Source organism: Piliocolobus tephrosceles, chromosome 16 (assembly GCF_002776525.5).
Source record: "Piliocolobus tephrosceles isolate RC106 chromosome 16, ASM277652v3, whole genome shotgun sequence".
NCBI classification, from domain to species: Eukaryota; Metazoa; Chordata; class Mammalia; order Primates; family Cercopithecidae; genus Piliocolobus; species Piliocolobus tephrosceles.
This window is the reverse complement of record NC_045449.1, coordinates 44,639,583-44,657,189: the sequence shown is the minus strand read 5'-3', so window position 1 is coordinate 44,657,189 and position 17,607 is coordinate 44,639,583. Positions and strand designations below refer to the sequence as shown.

At 51.2% G+C, this 17,607-nt stretch overlaps 1 protein-coding gene, 1 long non-coding RNA gene and 1 pseudogene across 8 annotated transcripts; 1 reads left to right on the top strand and 2 right to left on the bottom strand.

The window, feature by feature from the left end:
- Nucleotides 1–418: 418 nt before the first annotated feature.
- TAC4 (tachykinin precursor 4) lies at nucleotides 419–9,719 on the bottom strand. 5 transcript variants are annotated; one of them, XM_023203953.2, is made up of 5 exons: nucleotides 9,603–9,719; nucleotides 5,823–5,916; nucleotides 3,301–3,333; nucleotides 1,640–1,699; nucleotides 419–450 (listed from the first exon to the last, which is right to left on the bottom strand). In XM_023203953.2, the coding sequence occupies exons 1-5, from the start codon at nucleotides 9,717–9,719 to the stop codon at nucleotides 419–421; spliced, it is 336 nt and encodes a 111-aa protein (XP_023059721.1). The 5 variants fall into 5 exon arrangements, with proteins under 5 accessions (XP_023059721.1, XP_023059722.1, XP_023059723.1 ...); XM_023203954.2 differs by having other exon boundaries at nucleotides 9,615–9,719; XM_023203955.2 differs by lacking the exon at nucleotides 1,640–1,699 and having other exon boundaries at nucleotides 9,615–9,719.
- LOC111537287 lies at nucleotides 7,624–9,414 on the top strand. Of its 2 annotated transcripts, XR_004228539.1 has the most exons (3): nucleotides 7,624–7,776; nucleotides 7,913–8,009; nucleotides 8,714–9,414. It is a non-coding gene; the product is annotated as an uncharacterized LOC111537287 (long non-coding RNA). The 2 variants fall into 2 exon arrangements; XR_004228538.1 differs by lacking the exon at nucleotides 7,624–7,776 and having other exon boundaries at nucleotides 7,973–8,009; nucleotides 8,714–9,066.
- A 1,249-nt stretch (nucleotides 9,720–10,968) lies between the features above and the next one.
- On the bottom strand, nucleotides 10,969–12,047 carry LOC111537561 (annotated as a pseudogene). Its single transcript, XR_003310004.1, has one exon. The product of XR_003310004.1 is annotated as an L-lactate dehydrogenase B chain pseudogene (transcript).
- Between the last annotated feature and the right edge of the window lie 5,560 nt (nucleotides 12,048–17,607).

The following is a 17,607-nucleotide window of genomic DNA, read 5'->3' as shown; positions in this document are numbered from 1 at the left end:
CATATCAGTGAGGCCACTGAAAAGTCTACAGAGCCCAGGCCATTCCTGCCCTTTGCTCTGCACCAGAGAGGGAGCCGTTCACTGGTCACTCATTTATTGAGCGCCTACTGTGTGCTAAGCACAGGATACAGAGTGTACGAGTCTCCTCACTGCTGTGCAGTGAGATGCCAGCTCCGAGTGTGAGGGAGGGCAGAGTCAATGCAGCTTGCAACAGCAAAGACTGCATTTATGCAGGACTGCTGCCTGACACCGAGAGTCCAGGAACAAACCCAGTGGGTTCAGTGTGGGCCTTGTGTGAAGTGCCAGCGATGAGAACAGGAGACACAGAGAAGAGAGCTGGCCTGCTGGCTTGTCAGCTGTGACATCCAGGTAGGAAGAAGCGGCACCACGTCCTCTGGGAAGTCTGCGGTGGGGGCTTTTACTCTGAACCTTGGGCCTCATCCTCTCTGCCTGGGGAGAGTTTGGTATATGAACCATGGTTAGTGGGGGGGTCTTGTCTGGCTCCTCCACCCTTGGAAGTCTTCCCTAGTCACATTGAAGGCCTTCATCTTCCTAACCCCTCTCTCCTGTCTGGAGATATCTAGGGCAATGGAATTGCAGGCTCATCTGTCATACCTTCCATTTTTCAGTTGCTAATGCCTCCAGAGCATGGATGGAGCCCACCCTCAGTTACCCTCTTTAAAGGTGGGGAAGGCTATCCAAGAGTCCTGGGAATATGGCAGCTGACATGGAGACACAGTTTAGTCCTGGCTCTGTTATCAGCTTACTGTGTGACTTTGGGCCAGTAGCTTCCCATCTCTGAAAAATGATGACTGACTCCTAATATTCCTGCCCACACCATGCATGGAGGAACGTTCATCTCTATTTGTTATCGAGGTGACTTCCACGGCTCTTGAATGGAATGAGTCGAGCAGGTGTTCTATCAGGGGTGCTAGGGAGGGGAGGGGTCCAGAAGTCTGCAGCTCCAGTGGAAGAGGTTAGGCACTAGGGAAGGCAGACTGGAGCTCAGTATCTGTGACCTGCTGGGGCGCCCACTGCCTGTTCTCTTGTGTCCGCTCACTTGAGCTGTGACCTTTCCCCAACCTGATTGATTTACCTACTTTCATGCCTGGTCCCCTGGAACCATTTGGGGCTGTGGCCTCTGCTAGAAGGTGTGAGCTGATAACTGCTTATGGTGTTATTCCTCCCAGAGTGATCTGCACTTACTGACAGTTGTGGAAGGCAGAAAATCTCTGAAGACTAAAGGCATGACCCTCTAATGATCAATGATTAGTATAACGATCAGTGATTAGAGCTTTGCAAAGAGTGAGGGAATAGGGGATGTTCTAAGGTCTGGAAAACTAGGCATCAGTCCCCATGGTTTCAGCTGGCTCTGAGGGGCAGGGGTGGGGGCAGGGCAGAGTGTGCCTGGGTGTGTCATGGGTGGGGAGGGTGCAGCTTCTGGGCCACAGCGATTTCTGTCTTGGATCATCAAAAAGACCACCTCCTTGCACTCGACTGCCTCCCCTGGGGGCCTCCCCATGATGGCTTGTGGGGAGCCTGTCTGTGTAGCTGCCCAACCCCCACCTTGGAGACTGGCAGCAAAGTGTATGGCCATTTTCCCATGATGCCCTTGCAACCACCAGCGGCCCTCGCCTACCTTCTGTGGACAGACTTCTCTTGCCCAGGAGGCCCTGGAACATGTGTTCCACCTGATATGCTGGCGGTAGGAGAGAGAAGTGGTAGAGAAGAGAGAGGCAGCAGAGGTGGACTGTCTTGGGAACCAGATAATGGCAGGGCCAGGGCCAGGGCTGGGGCCTTGCAGATGGAATCATTTCTCCGTCATCCCGAGAGATGAGGAAACACCATGGACTGATTGATTTATTCACTGGTTCACTCACTGATTCCTTCCTCCTGCTCCTCCATTCTCCCTCTGCTCTCCCTTCATAGACACCTAGTGGTGCTTCTAACAGGCAGAAACTGCTGGAAACTGGAGATACAGAGGCGACAGCAGACCTGTTGGGGGGCCTCCAGTCTGGGGACACCAGCCAGCCATGTGACCCAGCAAGACAGTGTAATGCAGTGTGCCAGGAACAGGGTCGCACCAGGCAATGGCAACAAGCTCTGTGTAGGGCAGGCAGTCAGGGAAGGAGAGCTGGTTAGGATGGGGCTGGGAGTCAGGTCAGTGAGGCAGGCCTGAAGGATGCGGTGAGTCGCATTAGGGGACTGGACTTGGTCCTGAGAGCACTGAGGTAGTAGAGGGTACAGGTTGGTTTCTTTTCTTTTTTTTGTTTTTTGAGACAGAGTCTTGCTCTTGCTGCCCAGGCTGGAATGCAGTGGCACGATCTCGGCTAACTGCAACCGTCGCCTCCTGGGTTGCAATTCTCCTGTCTCAGCTTCCCGAGTAGCTGAGATTACAGGCACCCGCCACCACGACGAGCTGATTTTTATATTTTTCGTAGAGACAGGGTTTCACCACGTTGGCCAGGCTGGTCTCGAACTCCTGACCTCAGGTGATCCACCTGCCTCAGCTTCCCAAAATGCTGGGATTACAGGTGTGAGCCACCACACCCACCCGGCCGGTTGGTTTATTTTCTTTTGATTTTGTTTTTCCCTTTTTGCTGAAAGATTTAAGCAGAGTAGTGGCTTCTCAGATTTGTATTTTTTTTTTTTTTGAAACAGTCTTCCTCTGTCACCCGGGCTGGACTCGACTCACTGCAACCCCTGCCTCCTGGATTCAAGTGATTCTCCAGCCTCAGCTTCCGAAGTAGCTGGGACCACAGGCACCTGCCACTACACCTGGCTAATGTTTGCATTTTTAGTTGTATTTTGTATTTTTAGTCGCCTTGTTGGCCAGGCTGATCTCGAACTCCTGACCTCAAGTGATCTGGCTGCTTTGGCCTCCCAAAGTGCTGTAATTACAGGCGTGAGCCACTGCCTGGCCCAGATATGCACTTTTAAGATCATCTGGGTGCCAGGGTTTGAAGCTGTAAGCACTTCTTATCTCTAGTGGTTGACTTTTTTTTTTTTTTTTTTCTCTAATTCCAGGCTTTAGACCTAAAGTAATTTTGAAACACTGGTAGAACTAGATCCATCATTGTCTGTTCCTATCCCTGCAGCCACTCCTTAGGACCACCCCTCTAAGGAAACAACCAGAAAGCCTAGCATGGACAAACCATACTGGCCCTACCTCTGCACAGCAATGCCAGCTTGGCCTGCCTCTGGCCAGAGCATCTCCCCTCACCCACCTGGTTTGTTTGTGCTGAGGGAAACTCAACCCTCCCCAGGGGCATATTGAGGGCAAGTTTGGGCAATACTTACCTTTTTTTCTTCTTGGCTGGATCAGAGGTCTTCCTAGGGGAAGGAGAAAGAAGGAATGAGGACTGCAGACTACACTGCTTCCCTCAGGGCTTGGTGAGGTGGGAAAGGCTCCAGTTCTTTGGGGGTCGGTGCATTGGTGGGTCTTCAGTGGAATTCTAGTCATCCTGGGTTATCCTCTGTGGCAGTAGGAGTGTGCTGGTAGGGGGCAGTGTGGAGTGGCTGGAAGTGTACAGACTTTGGGGTCACTGGCACCTGATGCCAGCCGGGCGAGCATCCAGGGAAAAGTGCTTAACCTGTCTGAGCCTTAGTTTCCCCGCTTGTGATAAGGGGGATATTGCTGTGGAGATTAAATCTTTTTATTTTCTTTTTTTTGGGGGGGACTCTCACTCTGTTGCCCAGGATGGAGTGCAGTGGTGCGATCTCGGCTCACTGCAAGCTCTGCCTCCCAGGTTCACGCCATTCTTCTGCTTCAACCTCCCGAGTAGCCGGGACTACAGGCGCCCACTACCACGCCCAGCCAATTTTTTTGTATTTTTAGTAGAGATGGGGTTTCACCATGTTAGCTAGGATGGTCTCGATCTCCTGCCCTCGTGATCCTACCACCTTGGCCTCATAGCAGGTGCTCAAGAAGTATTTTCTCTGACATTCCCATCCCCCATTCCTCATGGGTTGTTGGATTTGGAAAAGAAGTTTGAAATGGGCCAGGCACGTTGGCTCACACCTGTAATCCCAGCACTTTGGGAAGCTGAGGTGGGCGGATCATGAGATCAGGAGTTCGAGACCAGCTGGGCCAACATAGTGAAACCCCATCTCTACTAAAAATACAAAAAATTAGCCAAGCATGGTGACAGGCGCCTGTAATCTCAACTACCTGGAAGGCTGAGGCAGGAGAATCGCTTGAACCCGGGAGACGGAGGTTGTAGTGAGCCGAGATCGCGCCATTGCACTCCAGCCTGGGTGACGGTGTGAGACTCCGTCTCAAAAAAAAAGTTTGCAATGTCTCAGTTCAAAACTCATTTTGTAGAAGAGGAAACTAAGGCCAAAAGTGCTTGGTCACAAGTTGGTTTTCTCTATTTTTATATGTGTATTTTTTTTTTTTTTATTACAAAAGCAGTCCTTGAATACATCCGCTATTTTGAAAAGGTTCATACAAGTAAAATTTAAAGTCTCTCTTCCCTTTCACCCCCTCATCTCTACTTCCTGTCCTTGAAGTAGCCACTTTTTACAATTTGATATGTATCCTTCTAGAACTTTCCCTATGCATTTGCATATCTGTGTATATGTCATTTTTAAAAAACAAGTAGGCTCCTCTTGAATACTGATCTGTAACATGCTTTTTCCCACTTAACCATGTGTCTTGGAGATCTTTCCATATCTTTCCATGGGTCTGCCTCATTCTTTTTAATGGCCACAAGGGTTAAGGATATGCCTAATATATTTTGACCATTCCCTGATTGATGGTGTTTATGTTATTTCCGAATTCTTGCTATTACAAGCATATTGGCAGTGGACACCCTCAGGGCTCATGTAACAACAGCATATCTACCTGAGAAGCGAGACCCTGGGTCAGAAAGGTAAGTACATTCGCAACTTGCCTGGATATTGCCAACGTGTCCTCCAGATAGACAGTGTAAAAGTGCCAGTTTTTCACACCCAGCCAACATGGAGCATTACCACTTAAAAAAATATAATATTGACAATAAGAAAAGAGAAAACTGCTCTGTGTGCAGAGTATTTTCTCCTGGTACCCTGAGGACAGGACTCCTGAGTTGAAAGTGCCCTCAGGGAACACAGGTTTAAGTTAGTAATTTTGTTTGAGCCAAACAAAATTGACTAGAAAGCTTGGCTTGTGGCTTTGCCCACATCCAGACTGGTCTCTAGCTTCACTGCCACTCCCCAGAGTCATCCAGAGCATGGAAGGCCCCACCCAGGGTGCAGAGCCTGTGCCCCCACCCTTCAGGTGACCATGCTCCCCATTGTTGGGAACAGCCTGGTTTACACCTGTTGCCTGGTGTAGTTACTAACACTCTCCAAAGTGTCCTGGTTGGATGATAATTTCTTTTTTTGAGATGGAGTCTCGCTTTGTCACCCAGGCTAGAGTGCAGTGGCATCATCTTGACTCACTATATAACCTCTGCCTTCCTGGTTCAAACGATTCTACTGCCTCAGCCTCCCGTGTAGCTGTGATTACAGGTGTGTGCCACCATGCCCGGCTAATTTTTGTATATTTTTAATAGAGACGGGATTTCACCCTGATGGCAAGGCTGGTCTCGAACTCCTGACCTTAAGTGATTTGTCCACCTCAGCCTCCCAAAGTGCTGGGATTACAGTCATGAGCCAGCGCCCCCAGGCCTGGATGATAATTTCTGTGGACAGTCTGTGTCACCCCATCTCATGAGTGACCCCTACTGGACTGGAGTACCTGACCCTAGGTCCTGGGCTTTAACTTAGGGCCTCTGCTTGATGTTGCAGAACCCACCCAGAACCCCTGCTTGCTGGGCTCCATTGTCATTGTCACTCACCTCCCACTTGCTTCCCCATCAGCCCAAAGAACTGGCTTGCCTTGCCCGTCTTCACCTCGTGCAGCTGGAGCAGAATGCTGGGGCCAGCGCCTTCCTGAAGAAGCAGAGAGTTAGTGTTAGAGTTGGGAGGTTGTCCAGCAGACGGGGAGGCCAGCCTGGGCAATGACAATCTCAGGAGTGACAGTTGGTGGTCAGCAGACACTCGCTCTGCACTGGCACTGGGCACTTCTGCATATTTTACACAGTACTGCACATCCTCGTAATAATAGCTAACATTTCACCTACTATGTGCTGAGCACATTAATCTAGTAACTAATTTAAACCTCACCAAAACACCATGAAAACAGTACCCCAAGTACTGTTACTGTCATCATTTTACACGTGAAAACGCCGAGACACAGGTTAAAGAATTGTCCAGCTGGGCTCAGTGGCTCACACCTGTAACCCAAGCACTCTGGGAGGCTGAGACGGGTGGGTCGCTTGAGGTCAGGAGTTCGAGACCAGCCTGGCCAATAGGGTGAAACCCTGTCTCTAATAAAAATACAAAAATTAGCTGGGCGTGGTGGTGGGCCCCTGTAATCCCAGCTACTCAGGAGGCTGAGGCAGGAGAATTGCTTGAACCTGGGAGGCAGAGGCTGCAGTGAGCCAAGATCCTGCACCTGCACTCTAGCCTAGGTGACAGAGTGAGGCTCCATCTCAAAAAGAAAGAATTGTCCAAGGTCACCCAGCTGGGAAGTGAGAGGTGGAACCAGAAATTGAACTCAGGCTCACAGGCTGGTCTGAAACACTGCAGTCGTAATCTTGTTTGATCTTCACAACCACCATAACTAGTAGGAACTATGATTGCTCCCAGCCCCTGCATTTTACAGATGGAGAAACTGAGATGTAAGGAGGTTAAGTGACTTGTCCAAGGTCACACAGAAAGAGGCCGAGCCAAGATTCAAAGTCTCACTTCACAGTACTGGTTCTGCTCTATCTTGGAAAGTGTCTCCAGCATAGATGAGGAGAGGGCAGCCAGTGAACTTATGGTGGGTCCCCAGGAGGCAAGGCAGGACTGCTTCCCTCTTTATCCCCACTCTAACGCCCACTCACCTTTCTTCCCCAGGCACTTCCCCCATGGCCCCAGATTTCCCTTGCCTTAGAGCCTGGGCCTCCCTCCCGGAAGGAAATGGCATGTGGTCTGGGGGTGGAGGCTGTTACCCTGGGCAAAGACATTTTAATCCTTGAGCTGATGGGGCAGGCGTCCTGAACCAAGAACTGTGGATTGACATTCTCATTCTTCCATTAGCTTCTGTGACCTTGGTCAAAGGCTTCTCCCTCTCTGACCTTAACCTGAACTTCTGAACTGGGGCTTGCTCAGTTCTGCTGAAAGGGAGAGTTGCTTCCTAGTTGAGAGAGTGACAGTGGGTTACATTCATTAGACTGTCTTCACATGTCTGTATCCCGAGTTCCTGGCACTGAGCCTGGCACACATAGGATCCTAGCACACGTGGGACACAGAATGCTGAATGAGGAGTCCTTTCTCTGAGAGTCTGGGAATAGGGAAGAGGCTGGAGTCCCCTTTTCCAGGAAAGCTAAAGATAAACAGAGCCCTAGGGTAATGCAAGCTGCCTGCCAGGACGCTGGGAGCTGGGCTTGCATCAGACGCTCTTTCTTCCATCCCCAGTTTCCCTAGGGGTAGCGCTGGAGCTCCTGGAACCAGCAGGGACCCAGCTAGGGACAATATAAACCCTCTTGCCTCTCACAGCTTGTGTTGTCATACCTTTCAGGATCAGGAATGGATTGTTTTCTAAGCCTTGGACTAATTCACTCACTTCCCATCTGCTTCCCTCACATCCCACCATGACATCAGTGGCTGGGGCAGCTGTCTTGAGCTGGAGTTGCCCAGCCTGGCCAATAACTGGAAAAGTCTCTTTGGAGATTTGGACCCATTTCTGAAAACCACTTTGCCTTGGTAAGACGCAGCCTTCAGGTGTAAGCTGGAGAGAATGGTCACTTATGAATTCCATAGGACTGACCTTTCTCCCCCACTGGGTTTCTGTGCCTGGTGAGGGGCATTCGGAGACATTGGTTCCCATTCACTCTGAAAGGACTCCTACCCCCACCCAGAGCCCTCCATATCCATTTAACCCAAATCCCCAACTCCAGGGATGATTACAGGTTGGGGGAGCCCCGAGAGCAAGGGAGGTAAGTGATGCAATCACGCCCCATTCTTGTCACCTCATTTTTTTTTTTTTTTTTTTTGAGACAGGGTCTTGCTTTGTTGCCCAGGTTGAAGTGGAGAGGCACAAGCACGACTTACTGCAGCCTCAACTTCCTGGGCTCGAGTGATCCTCCCACCTCGGTCTTTTGAGTAGCTGGGGCCACAGACGTGCATCACCATGCCTAGCAAATTTTGTTTATGTTTTGTAGAGATGGGATCTTTCTGTGTTGCCCAGGCTGATCTTGAACTCCTGGCCTCCAGCAGTCCTCCTGCCTCAGCCTCCCAAAGTGCTGGGATTACAGGCATGAGACTCCACAGCCAGCCGTCACTTAAATTATGCTTAGCATCCCACAGTGTTTGTAAGTTCTTCCTAACTTCTAACCCAGTCTCTCCTCCCATATTCCAAGCCCTGTATTTTGGGAAGCAGAGGGATGTGATATTAAAGGAGAGTGAAATGAGAATAAAGATTAGACCCAGCTGCAGGATGAGGTGCTTTTGGGAGGCAGTCCAGCAGTGCTTGTTGAAGTTTTTAATGTTTCCCATAGGGCTGCGTAGATGAGGCCGCATCACCCAGCAAGGCTTCTGTCTCTAGACCAGGTACCCTGATGTTTGGCACTGACTCTATAAAGCATGGCAAAGCTGGAGAAAAGCTTTGCGGGGGGGGTCACTTCCCTCCTCTGTTTTGCAGGTGAGGAAACTGATGTCCGGAAAGCAGCAGGCATCAATGGAGACACTCCTAGCCCTGCTGCCTTCTCACCGCACACACTTCCAGATTCAGACGAACCAGGAAGGAAACCCACCATGCAGGACTGTCCATGCGGTGGCTCTTCCTGTGGCCCCATTTCTAAGCATTTCCAAGGACCTCACCATAGTCCAGGACCACAAGCCAAGGCTACCCCAGTGTCCTTAGCATCCTGGGAATGGGAGGAGCCAGGCCCAGCTTTGTCCTGTCTGCCCCCCTGGAAGCCTTCCCTGAGCGGTGGCCTCTTATTTACCCGTCTTTGTCTCTGGCTTGTTGGTCCCTGTCTCTTGTCTGATTAGGAAACCCCTGAGGTCAGAATCTTTGCCTCCCCAATCACATTGTCAGGCAGGAGTGGGGGGCAGATGCGGGGTCATTTCTACATGTGAGACCAAATAGTGGTCCTGTTTAAGTTGATCCCCTTGAAAGAAAATTCTGGAAAAGCTCCTCAGATGCACAGATACACAGAATCAGACCTTGGGCAAAGTGTGTAGTTGTGCTTTTGAAGCTGTGCAACCTTGGACAAAATACTTGACTTCTCTGTGCCTCAGTTTCCTAATCTGTGAAGTGGGGGTAGTCATGTATCGATACCTTCCCCATGAGGTTGATGGGAGGACTGAGTTAATATAAAGCATTTCAGACAGTGCCAGTTTCTTATACACACACACACACACTTCGGAGGTCTGCCAGGCTAGGGCTCATAGCCTTGAATTTACCCATGGTAGAGAGACAACCTGCCTTGCAGGCTACCTGCTTTCCCAGCAGCCATGCAGGAGATCTTCTGCCTCTCTACTGCCTATTATCCCCTGCCCTGGTCAGAGCCTCTCCCCAAAGATACCTCCAAGGCCACAGTTATCCAGGTCTCTGCTTTGGTGCTGAGTTCCACCTCACCATCACCTGCCACAGTGCACACGGACAGCTCCATCAGGAGAAGCAGGGCGAGGCAGGGCAGCATGGTGAGCCTGCACTGTCCTGGAACCCTCTGGGAGTCCCTCTTAGCCTGAAGATGCCTCTTGCAGGCGTTGGTTCGCTCTTTGGCTCCTTGAGTGTAGATAGGGGAAACTTCCCCTGTTTTCTGGTCCTTTCAGCTGTTCCTGCTTCTTTCTTTCAGCTTAACTGACCCCCAGGCCAGTTTCTGTGACTCCCCTCCCTCCCTGGCTGGACAGGCCAATGATATTAAGGAGCTGCTCAGGAGGAGGGATCAGACCTGTTCACTGCCACCCCCTAACATTTGATTCTAGGGCTTAACACTCTGATGCAACACCTGCCTCACCTATGGCTGTTTCCCTGGTGGCAGGTGCACAGTGGGGCAGTGTGTGGGACCTGGAGCTTGCAGCTTCCAGGCTGGAAACCCTGAGGGGACCTTCTCATCTTAGAAATAAGGGAGGGGGCCATATGCCTTCTCTCTTCCTAGTGCTCTGCTCCCCTGTACAGAGAAGCCTCTCCCTGGAAATTAGCAGTGTCCCCTTTCTGTCTCTTCCTGTCTTTGAGCCCCCTCCTCTCCAGCATTCTCCTCCATCAATAGTCCCTGTGTGTGCATAAGTACACATGTCTTGCTCTAAGAGAAATAACACAGTGCTTAAAGAAATGAGGCTCCTCACAAGTGGGAATTGGGATTTGCCAGAAAAATGGCCACAGGTTTCAAGCATCATTGGCTCTAAATGATCTTTCCCCTGTTGTCAAAGTGATCTCTCTAAATCCCTAAACTGACTTGTCTCTCCTGCTCACAACCTTCCAGTGTCTCCCCACTGCCCTCGAGTGAGTTCAAGCTCCCTAGCATGGAGTTCATGGTCCTTCATTTAGTTCTCCCCTCTCGCCTATCCACCTAGATCCATTCATCCATCTATCCACACATCGGCCTAGAACAAGGGCTCTCTGGCCACAGAGGCCTGGATTCCAAATAGCTGTGTGACCTTAGGCACATTACTTAACTCTTCTCGAGAATCCTTGTCTGTAAAACGGGATTAATAATAGCACTTGTTTCCAAAGTTTGAGGATGAAATGAGAGAATGCCCTGGAGCACTTAGCACAATGTGTGATGGTCAATATTTACGACCTGCTGACCTTTTTTTTTTTTTCCACACTACAATAGTTAATTTTATTTGTTCAAGAGCTCATACTGCAAGCATTAAACCAAGCATAGGCTTTGATTCTGTGAGCCCAAATTCACATATTGAAGAAGATCAAAGCAAACTGCGATCCATGTACACGGATGAAAACTAAAGGCTCAGAGTTAATAACATTGTAGTTTTTAAATTTCTACAGCCTAGAGCCCAGTAGTCACAGGTCTTTTAGGTCATTCTGGATGTCCCACAGGGTATCTGCACTTTTCTTGAGCTGAGCAACTTCATCATCCTTTAGCTTCTGGTTGATAACGCTGGTTAATCCTCGGGCATTGAGGATACACGGAAGGCTCAGGAAGACTTCATTCTCGATGCCATACATCCCCTTCACCATTGTTGACACGGGATGAATCCTGGATAGATTTTTCAACATGGATTCAATAAGATCAGCCACACTTAATCCAATAGCCCAGTTGATAAATCCTTTTAGCTTGATGACTTCAGAGGCACTTTCAACCATCTTATGCACTTCCTTCCAATTTTCACTATCATTGTCAGTTCCCATTTCTGGATTCAATTCCTGGAGAGAAACACCTGCCACATTTCACGCCACTCCACACAGCCACTCTTGAGTCGCCATGTCCCCCCAAAATCCATCCATGGCAGCTGCTGGGATGAATGCCAAGTTTTTCAGCCACAAGGTAGCGAAATCTAGCAGAATCCAGATTACATCCACTTCCAATCACGTGGTGTTTGGGTAATCCACTTAAGTTTCCAGGTAACATATGTAAGAATGTCCACTGGGTTGGAAACCACAATTATGATGCAATCAGGACTGTACTTGATGATCTGAGGAATAATGAATTTGAAGACATTAACATTTCTCTGCACCAGATTGAGCCGACTCTCCCCTTCTTGCTGACGGACTCCTGCAGTTACCACTGCAGTCTTAGAACTGGCAGTCACAGAATAATCTTTATCTGCCACAATTTTAGCGTCTGAAGAAATAAGCTCCCATGCTGCAGATCCATCATTTCTCCTTTAAGCTTGTCTTCCAAAACATCCACAAGAGCAAGTTCATCAGCCAGAGACCTCCCCAGAATGCTGACAGCACACGCCATACCAGCTTGTCCAGCACCCACTACAGTGATCTTATTGTTTGGGACTGTTGCCTCTTCTTCCGTAACTGGTGCAATGCGTTTTTCTTTAAGAGTTGCCATTTTGCACAGGAGAGAAGGCTCTGGAGACCTCTGTAACAGCCATGCAGAGAAGACAATGTCAGCTGCCTTTTTTTTTTTTTTTTTTTTGAGATGGAGTCTGGCTCTGTTGCCCAGGCTGGAGTGCAGTGGTGTGATCTCGGCTCACTGCAGCCTCTGCCTCCTGGGTTCAAGCAGTCCTCCTGCCTCAGCCCCTGATTAGCTGAGATTACAGGCCCCCGCCACCACGCCCGGCTAATTTTTGTATTTTAGTAGAGACAGGGTTTCATCATGTTGGTCAGACTGGTCTTGAACTCCCGACCTCAAGTGATCTGCCTGCCTTGGCCTCCCAAAGTGCTGGGATTACGGGCATGAGCACCCGGCTTGACCATTATTACTGTTACTGTTATCGGCATTGGGTGAGGCAGTGGGCTGTAAAGGATGAGTAAGACACTGATCCTATAGCATCTCACAGTTCAGGCACAGAGACCTCTGGTTGGCAGATAAGCTACGTTTGGTTTGACATGTGCCAGCATAGCGGTGGGAGCAAGGGAAAGGCACGTCCTCCTTCCCAGTGCACCCCTACCCCTGTCCCAGGATAGGCTGTTGCCTCTGCTGGACTTCCCTTTCTCCCTGGTGAACTCCCATTCATTCTTAAACATCCAGCTTAATATTCACCTCTTACATAGAATTCTTCTCTCTCTATTCCTGTCTCCAGCAAGAAATAATTGGCTCCTTTTGCCAACATCTCCCACTTGGATCTCTATGGCTTCCCACAGGCCTCTGTGCGAGGTTGTGCAGGTTGTGTCCTGCACAAGGCTGGCTGCGGAGGGGGCCAGTGGAGGTGAAGGCAACCCCAGCTCTACTCACTGATGGCTCTGGCGCTGCTCAGGGTGTTCACCCCTGGAAGCAGCAGCTTGGCTCCAGTTCTCCCAAAAGGGACAGCTGGGCTGAGGGCATCTCTGCTAGTCAGCCATGTGGTTGTTGACTATGCCACCAGCTCTCTGAGAGTAGGGCTGTGATAGATGTGTGCTTGGCATACAGTAGGTCCTTAATAAACCTGCACTCACCCTGAATCCAGGCCAGCCAAGTCAGAGATGAATAAGAGTAAGTATGGAGTGTTTGAGGGAGGACTCCCCCTCTACTCCAACCCACTTTCAGGAATCTTTTTGGTGGGTTCTAAACTGGAAGGCTTCAGGATCCCTGAATTTGCTAAAATGCAGCTTCCCCAGCTTAACCTAATTCCCAGGCAGCCAGTCCTGGCTTGTGGGTTGCTCTCAACTCTGCAGGGAGGTAGTCCCCCAGCCTCTCCCTGAGCACCCCCAAGCGCAGGATGCCTAAAGCCTCACACTCCCATTTGGGGTTTTCCATTGTCATTAACAGGTTCTTCCTTAGAGGAAACAGAATGTTGCTTTTCATCCCCTTGGTTTCACAGGTGTGGAAACTGAGGCGGACCGGGCTTGCCGTAGGATACACTGAGAATTCATTGGCAAACTAACTTGGACCCCCCAGCCAGCTCCTTCCCACCTTCCAGTGGGGCATTACCCACAGGGCTTCAGGCAGAATCACAGCCTGGGCCTCTGGACAGGGGAGATGGCCTTCCATTCTCCCGATGCATATGGGATGACCTTAGTCTCTACTGAGTGTCTGAGCCTCAGTTTCTCCATTCGCAAATTGAAGCTGGCCCTTGTAGTGTGTAGTAAAGATTTCATGAATTCCTGCCGGTAAAACGTTCAGCAGAGTCCCTGGCACACAGCACGCGTGCAGTTAACCCTAACTTAATTACTGTGGTGGTGGTGATGACGATGATGATGATTTTATTCCGTCGAAGGAGCGCTGGTCTCCTGGCCCCCTCTCCGGCTCCCGACCTCGCCAGCGCCAGAGCCGTCCTGCATGAGGCAGGATGTGGTGGGCGCACAGCAGAGACGAGGCGGGGGGCACGGAGCAGAAAGGAGAGGGCGACGGGAAAAAGGCAGAGAAAACCCAAAAGGTCCGGAAGGTTGGGAGGGAGGCAGGGCACAGGCTGGAAACCGCGACTATTTGCAGCGTCGCCCTCGGGCTGCGGTCAGGCTGGCGCTGGCAGTCCTGGCGGCCGAGCCCGCCGCCCCGCCTGGTGCCCTCGGCCACCCGGGCACGGCCCTGGCCGGTGCGTCCAGCTCCTCCCGGTCCCCGCGGCCCCGGCGGCGGGTGGGCTGTGGCGCTGCCGCCAGAGGAGGGACCCGGCCGATCCGGGGTGGGCTGGGGCAGGGCCGAGCGCAAGTCGGGGTGCCACCCCCAGGTGAGCCGGGCTGGTGGCAGCGTGCGACCCCTGGCGGGGTACGTCGCGGCGGTGGCGCCCCCGCGGGAGCCGGGACGGGGGCGGGTCGCAGCCGCGGCGAGGCTCCCCGGGCGCCGGGTGGGCGCAGGATTGCTAAACGCTGCGGTTTGGCTAAGATTGCGGAGCCGAGAAGAGAAAGGGCGCAGGAGGGAGGGATTTAAAACAAAACCAAAGGGGGGGAAAAAACGCAGAGGGAGAACAGAGAGGAGGGAAATGCGAGATGAGGGCGGATGCGGGCAGGAAGCTGACGTTTCCTGAACGCCTCCTTCAGCTAAAGTCGGTGCGTGATGAGCCCATTTTACAGGCCGGCGCTGGGAGAAAGCCTCCAACCACTAAGGGGCAGAGACGGGATTCGAACCTACACCTATCTGCCACTCGCGGGCTCTTTCATCTTTACTGAGGAGCGAACACGAAGGAGTGGGGCTTGGCGGGGGCCAGGAGGCGAGGCGGAAGGGAGAGGGCTCGGTGGGGGGTCATGACTGCCTGGTGGGGACCCTGGGGACAGGGGCAGCCGCAGGTTGACAATCTGGGTTCCTTCATCGACCAAGCACGAAGGGTTGGGGGAGGTCTGCTTCAGTCGTTCCTGCGCCCCTCCAGCGCCCCCACGTGGAAGCTTCTGACCACCTCGTTTCCCCTCCCAGCGCGCCGGCGTGGCGAGATCCGGGTTGGCCTGGAGCTGGGTCCTGGACTTGGAAAGGCCTGTCCCTGGATAGAGGGACAGGAGATAAAGGAGGGGCAGGGCTGCCACGGGCGGGGGGTCTGGGTGTCCTCGGGCACTTAGTGCGGCCCTTCCAGTAGCGGGGAGGGTGGTGGGTAAAGGTAGCCAGGAGTGCTTGCCTGGGACTTTGCACCCTGTGCTTGGCCCTCCCCGGCTGTGATGGCTTAAGACTTTGGAAAAAACAACTCTTCCCCCAAGTCTTTGAGGTTCCTTTCATGCATTCATTCACTGATTCTGGATTTACTGAACACCTTCAAATGCAACTCTGTGAACAGAGTTAAAATAAACAGAGGTCTGGGCACGGTGGCTCGCTGTCTGTAATCCCAGCTGTGGAGGGAGGATCACTTGAACCTGGGAGGTGGAGGTTGCAGTGAGCAGAAATCATGCCACCGCACTCTAGCCTGGGTGACAGAGTGAGACCCTATCTTGAAAGAAAGAAAGAGAGAGAAAGGAAGGGAGGGAGGGAGGGAGGGCGGGAGGGAGGAATAAAAGAAACAGACAAGCATTATCACAGTTTTAATACGGAGATGAGGTGGGGCACACGGAGCAGAAAGGAGAGGGTGACGGGAAGAAGGCAGAGAAAACTCCGAAGGTCTGGAAGGCTGAGAGGGAGGCAGGGCATGGGCTGGAAACCGCGGCTATTTCCACAGTGTGGAAAGTGCCATGGCAGGGGCATTTGGGGGAAAAGGAGGAACCCAGGACTCCCTTTACCTCATTGATAATGTGGGTGTGCTCAGACACTTGTCCTAGACAGAACACTTAGGGTTTGGAAAAGCGGATCTCTAGGTCCACAGTGTAGATGGAGCAAACAGAGCCCCTGCCCTCTGTTCCCAGAGGTGGTGTGGGCAGATGCCTTTGCCCATATTCGTGGCAGGCGGTTTGGCCCAAGCCTGCTTTGGTCTTGGCATTTCTGGCCCCTCAGTTATGCCCCGTGTGTCTCTGGAAGGGCCTGAAAGTACTGCCCAGTTTCAGAAAGAAATTCTCACCACTAGCGGATCAGAGTTCTTTTTTGTTGTTGTTGTTTTGAGTCTTGCTCTGTTGCCCAAGCTGGAGTGCAGTGGTGCGATCTCGGCTCACTGCCACCTCTGCCTCCTGGGTTCGAGGGATTCTCCTGCCTCAGCCACCCGAGTAGCTGGGACTATAGGCATATGCCACTCTGCCCAGCTAATTTTTGTATTTTCAGTAGCAACAAGGTTTAGCCATGTTGTCCAAGCTGGTCTCGAACTCCAGGCCTGAAGCTATCCACCTGCCTCAGCCTCCCAAAGTGCTGGGATTACAGGTGTGAGCCACCATGCCTGGCCTGGTCAGAGTTCTGAAAATGATTCAACACAGTTCCTGAACTCACCCATATCATCAGCACCTCCTCCACCACCATCAAATGTGCACCCTGACCCAGGGGTCCAGGGACCTGGGGGCCTCTCACCCGGCCTCCTTTCCTTCTCCATCACCTTTCTCCATGGGGCTCATAGCCACGCACATGTTTTTTGCAATTAGACTCCATGAGGAAAGACAACATACATGATGACACGTGTTTGTCCACGTGTTGGATTTAAGTCAAGCATAGAAGCACACCATACCATAGTGTTAACAACAATACCCTGAGTTCCAATTCTGGCCCCACCCCTTACCATGGGTATTAGTTGTTACTTAGGCAAGTTATTAAAGTTTTCTGAATTTCACTCACCTTATCTGTAAGATGGAGATCATAATACATATCCTCACATCAAAGTATTTTTGAAGTTAAATGAGATAATACATAAAAGAACTTCGTGCAGCATCTGGCACATCATAGGCACTTAATAAATGGTAGCAGTTATTATTACTCTTAATAATATAATTAAACAGTAACATTCCTCAATATTTCATGGGAAAGCTCAGATGAAGGAAAGTCATTTAAGGTATTCCCTGATATTTTATCATCAGGTTGAGAGTTTCCTAAGGACAGGAGCTGGGTCTCTCTCATGATACTAGCAGTTCCCTGTGGAGGGGTCTATTTCTATTTCTTTTTCTTTTCTTTTCTTTTTTTTTTTTTGAGATGGAGTCCCGCTCAGTCGCCCAGGCTGGAGTGCAGTAGCGCCATCTTGGCTCACTGCAACCTCCGCCTCCTGGGTTCAAGCAATTCTCCTACCTCAGCTTCCTGAGTAGCTGGGATAACAGACATGAGCCACCATGCCCAGCTAATTTTTTTGTATTTGTGATAGAGATGGGGTTTCACCATGTCGGCCAGGCTGGTCTTGAACTCCTGACCTCAAGTGATCCGCCCACCTTGGCCTCCCAAAGTGCTGGGATTACAGGCGTGAACCACTGTGCCCCGCCTATTTCTTAGACAAGATTGAGCATACAAGGACCTTAAAGGTAGATTTCAGAAGCAGAGGGAGCCAGGCTGAGGGAGGCTGGTGAAGCCCCTCTGTTGGGGCATGTGGGGTCTTCTCCTGACCCTGGCCTCAAATGTGGCCCTGAAGAAGTCTCCCTCCAGAGTGCTTATTCCTTCTGGAGCCTGTGTGCTATCAAGGCATCAGCGTCTGACCCCGTTAGTGAGAGAAGAGAAG